General features: G+C 44.8%; 1 protein-coding gene across 3 annotated transcripts in view; it reads right to left on the bottom strand.

Moving 5' to 3' along the window:
• Positions 1-5,000, bottom strand: part of LOC135091851 (endothelin-converting enzyme 1-like) — a 19,628-nt gene that overhangs the window by 11,204 nt on the left and 3,424 nt on the right. Inside the window, exons 3-9 of one of the 3 annotated variants that reach the window (XM_063989861.1) lie at positions 3,885-4,006; positions 3,383-3,495; positions 2,837-2,959; positions 2,277-2,530; positions 1,616-2,102; positions 1,180-1,235; positions 412-615 (exon numbers count right to left, since the gene is read on the bottom strand). In XM_063989861.1, coding sequence (XP_063845931.1) covers positions 412-615; positions 1,180-1,235; positions 1,616-2,102; positions 2,277-2,530; positions 2,837-2,959; positions 3,383-3,495; positions 3,885-4,006 — 1,359 coding nt within the window. The remainder of the gene's footprint in view (positions 1-411; positions 616-1,179; positions 1,236-1,615; positions 2,103-2,276; positions 2,531-2,836; positions 2,960-3,382; positions 3,496-3,884; positions 4,007-5,000) is intronic. The other 2 variants (XM_063989862.1, XM_063989863.1) reach the window with 2 other exon arrangements.

Here is a 5,000-nt window from a genome sequence, read left to right as displayed (position 1 = left end):
GGAGAGAAGTGACAGGAAGGAGGAGAAGGAGGAGGTGGAGGAAATGGATGGCGATAATGAGGAGGAGGAGGAGGAGGAGGAAGAGAGGGAAGATAAAATAGCGATAGTAATGAGGAGAAGGAGGAGGAGGAAGGAAATAACGAAGAGGAGGAAGAGGAGGGAAGATAATTAGGAAAGGGGAGGAGTAGATGGAATATGAGACAGAACTGATAATAAAAAAAGGAAAATGGGAAAAAGAAAAAGAGAAAATGGAATAAAAAGAGAGAAAGAAAACGAAAGAGAAATGAGAATAATATTTAAAACACACACAAAAAAACGAGTAATATAAAAAAACAACAAATATACCAACAAAAACAACAACAACAACAAAGATAACACTGTGGAAGGACTCTCCCCACCCTCAACTCTTACCTTCTGCAGAATAGGAAGAAAACGGGTCATCACTTCAGAATACACATCGTCAGGGGCGTCACCTTCAGGGGAGGAGGAGGAGGAGGACGAGGAGGAGGGGGAGGAGGAGGAGGAGGAGGAGGAGGACGAGAGGACACTGGCGTTGGGGAAGGTATCATGCAAGATGGTAGCAAGGGACTCCAGGCGTTTTTCATCCATATCCTCCTGTTGGGGAGAGAGAGAGAGAGAGAGAGAGAGAGAGAGAGAGAGAGAGAGAGAGAGAGAGAGAGAGAGAGAGAGAGAGAGAGAGAGAGAGAGAGAGAGAGAGGAAGGGTTAGGTTGTTGCGGAGGGAAAGAAAGGGTTAAATAATTAGTTTGCTTGTTTGTTTGTTTACTTTTTTTTGTTACTCTGTTTGTGAGTTAGTTATTTAGTGAGTCAATTAATCACAGTTTTAAGTCAGTTAGTCAGATAATTAATCACTGTTTTGTGTAAAGAAGTAGTTAGGTGGCCAGTTATTCAGTCAGTTAGTTAGACAGATGGATGTGCAGTTGTTTTGGTTATGGATTAGTCAGTCAGTCATTTGGTTAGTTATTTAATCACTGTTTTATTTAATTAGCTAGTTTGCTTTATCCATCTCGTTAGTCAGTCAATTAATCACACTTTTATTTAGTTAGCCAGTCAGTCAATCACTCCTTTATTTAGTTACCTAGTTAGTTATTCACAGTTTCATTTCGTTTATTAGTGAGTCAGACAACCAATCACTGTTTCATTTAGCCAGTTAGTCTTACCTTAAATATTCTGTATATGATTCTCCTGCTGACTGAGGCTTGTTCCAGCAACCAATCTAAGAGAGAGAGAGAGAGAGAGAGAGAGAGAGAGAGAGAGAGAGAGAGAGAGAGAGAGAGAGAGAGACTTATCACAAACCACAACTAAGACAGGAATTACAATATGAATACCAACACGTCCTAGGATGAAATATAATACCCTTTCTTTTTTTCTCTCTCTCTTTTCTTTCTCTTCGCTGTCCCAAAAACTCGTCTTATTTCTGACCTTCTATGGGAGATACGAAAAAAATAAATAAATAAATAGAAAGAAAAGGATGTGAATTATAGTGTGTGTGTGTGTGTGTGTGTGTGTGTGTGTGTGTGTGTGTGTGTGAGTAAACTGTATCTGTCTGTCTGTCTCTCTATCTATCTATCTATCTATCTATCTATCTTAACTTACATATATCCTTTGCTTCGTCGCCTTCCTCCTCTTCTGCCGAGGTGGTGTTGGTGATGGTGGTGTTGCCAGTAGTGGTGGTAGTAGTGGAGGCAGTGGAGGGAGTGGAGGGCAGATCCGTGGAGGCAGCAGTATTGGTGGTTAGCGTGTGGGTCGTGGCGTGGGAGGTCGTGGTGGCTGGAGTGGTAGTGTGGAGGGTATTGAAGGCAGTGGAGGTGGAGGAGTCTGTGGTTGTGACTGTGGTGGCCTCCTCCTCCTCCTCCTCCTCCTCCTCCTCCTCCTCCTCCTCCTCCTCCTCCTTCTCTTCCTCGTCCTTCTGATCTCCAGCAGACACTAGATTGCCCACAGCGTCTCTCTGAAGGGCGTGGCGTGTCAGTGCATCTCTGCTTCCAGCCATCAGCACTGGTCCGCCCCTTGCCAATGCCTCCCTCACCGCCGCCTCCTCGTCCTGGTCTCCAAAGAGCATTCGTCGCCCTCTTTCCCTCACGAACTGCAAGTAAAGCATTGTTAGCAGTACAGGCGAGGGAGGAATGCACAGTTTCCTTCACCTAACTTAACCTAACCTAGCAGCATTACCTGATAACTGTAGCCTCGTCAACTGAAGCGAAACAAGAGTAGCTAACAAGCGGATTTAACATGCTGGCTTTCACCTCCACCACCCCACCTTGTGCAGACTGCCACGGCTCCTGCGGTGAAGAGGGTGTCTGACGAGGCGAGAAATCAGACCGAAGTTGCGCGGGGAAGTGATTACAATAGAAAACTTTGACATTTCTTTCACATCAGAATCCACAACGACGTCAAAAAGCGGCGCCCCGTTGGTTTGAAGGAGCTGCATAAGGGCGCGAGTCAAGTCCCACGCGGAGGAGTCAAAGGGCTTCCCGACTTGAAACTGATCCAGTGTTCGCAGGGCATCGTGAGCTGCAGGGAGAGGGGGAGTTTGTAAGACACGTGATGATGAGTGCCTTGTTCTTTCGCCGTTCTCAAAGACTCAGAATAGGAAGGTTAGGTGTTTATAAGATTTGTAAGTGTTTTCTTCTCTTATCTTGATCATTTTCAAAGGCAGAGAGAGAGAGAGAGAGAGAGAGAGAGAGAAAGGGGAGGAGAGGAAGGGAAAGGAGGGGAAAAAAATTAACCTTTCATACTACTAGCAAAACATAAACACACACACACACACACACACACACACACACACACACACACACACACACACACACACACACACACCTGGGGACATATCCTGCGTGCTTGTCTCCACTTCCTTGCATCTCTCGTGGAAAAGAAAGAGATCTTCATATGGTTTGGTCTGCAGTAACTCCTGCGGCACATTTCCTCCCGTCCTTAGCAGCTCTGTGGACACGCAAATGTTGTTATTACACTGGGATACCTTGAATATCTTTATCTATAAGAGCAACAAAGCCTGCCCCCAAAGAAGAGACAAAAAATAAGTCAGAAAAACAGCATCTTCGGTTCATAATATGCTGTTCTTTGATGTATTAGCGTGTTTAGGGTTGTCGTGGCTCAGTGGATAGAGTGACCGTCTCGGGAACATCAAGTGTTGGCCGCCAGCGTTCAACCCCCCCCCCCACCACCACCACGTAGGTACTTAAAATATAGATAGAAAATAACTGACGTGCGTTTAACAAGTCATAGAAAACTAACATATTTGGTATATAACACTGTTTGATATTTCAGCGTATACTTATATATATTTTTTTTTAGGTGCATTCAAGGATTAACAGGTCATAGAAAACGTAGGCAGAATCCCCTCACCTTTAAGAGTCGTGTCGATCTTATCTGAGAGAACGTCGAAGACAAAACTGTAGACGAAGTTCTCTGTTGCCACTTCATGTTCATTCTCCTTTATCCAGCCCCCACACGCGTACCTGTCACCACCACCACCACACCCGCCTCATCACACACCTGCGCACACCTCCTCATCACCACATATGTAGCTAGAATGTTCATTTAATTCACCACTTTTGCTTATGTTTAATATAGGATTATACACATCAGAGCCACGTATTCTGAAACGCTTCGCTCTTCTACCATGACTGTTTTCAAAGGCTGCAGAGATAATTAGCCGGGTTCTCAAGGGTGTTTCTCCTGTTAATAATGGAGAAACCTTGTTAATCTGTCACTAGAACCATAAAAACACCCTTAAAAACCCATGTACCTTCAACTAGAGCCTTTTGAAAGTAGTGGAGGTGTGATACAGAAGTGTTTCAAAATACGACACACACACACACACACACACACACACACACACACACACCTGTAGAAGTCGTCACAAGGATCCACTGTCTCGTCCATAAATGTGAGGAGGCTCGAGGCGACATGTATACACTCCTTCGTCAAGCAAAGCTCCTCAGGACACGCCCCCTGCTGCGCCGGGGCCTCCGTCAGGAACGAGGGAGTGAGGGAGAGAGAGAGAGAGAGGAGGGAGACAAGTATACTGACTGAGAGATAAAGAGATATACACGAACAGAGAGAACAATAAAAAAAGAAAGAGGAAGGGTAATACGAAGAGAGAGAGAGAGAGAGAGAGAGAGAGAGAGAGAGAGAGAGAGAGAGAGAGAGAGTGGGGGAAAGACGAAAACAGATAAATGGAAAAGTGATATAGATAAAAAAGGAAGAAAAAGAAAGGAAAGGGAAAAGAGAGGAAGAGAGACAGGAAGTTTAAGAAATAGATAGATGGAGAGAGAAGCAGAACCACTCGTATATGGAAAAACATACAGACAAACGGACAGACAGACAGACAGACAGACAGACAGCCAGACAAACATAGCAGTAACAGTATTCGCCAGATAAATAAACAGATAGAGAACAATATGGGCAAACAGAGAGAGAGAGAGAGAGAGAGAGAGAGAGAGAGAGAGAGAGAGAGAGAGAGAGAGAGAGAGAGAGGGTAATGAATAAAAACAAAGATTAGATTAGCAACAAGTGACGAGAAGGGAAAAAATTCTCTCTCTCTCTCTCTCTCTCTCTCTCTCTCTCTCTCTCTCTCTCTCTCTCTCTCTCTCTCTCTCTCTCTCTCTCTCTCTCTCTCTCTCTCTCTCTCTCTCTCTCTCTCAATTAAACTGACACGTATCGGTAACTGTGTGAACGAGTATGTATGTCTGTGTGTGTGTGTGTGTGTGTGTGTGTGTGTGTGTGTGTGTGTGTGTGTGTGTGTGTGTGTGTGTGTTTGTGTGTGTGTGGTGTGTGTGTGTGCGAGCGAGCCTGTGTGTTCAAGAGGCCGCGGTGGGGAATGTATATCAAATAAACACACTATTTATTTAGCCAGCAATGCACTTCCCTTCTTTCCTAATGTGTACTGAAGGAGGTTTGTGACTCCACCTCCTCCAGTGTTACGCAGAGAGAGCACAGGTTAATGAAGCATGTACCAGGT

The sequence above is a fragment of the Scylla paramamosain genome, chromosome 38, assembly GCF_035594125.1.
Source record: "Scylla paramamosain isolate STU-SP2022 chromosome 38, ASM3559412v1, whole genome shotgun sequence".
Lineage (NCBI taxonomy): Eukaryota > Metazoa > Arthropoda > Malacostraca > Decapoda > Portunidae > Scylla > Scylla paramamosain.
This window is presented reverse-complemented; position numbering and strand designations above follow the sequence as displayed.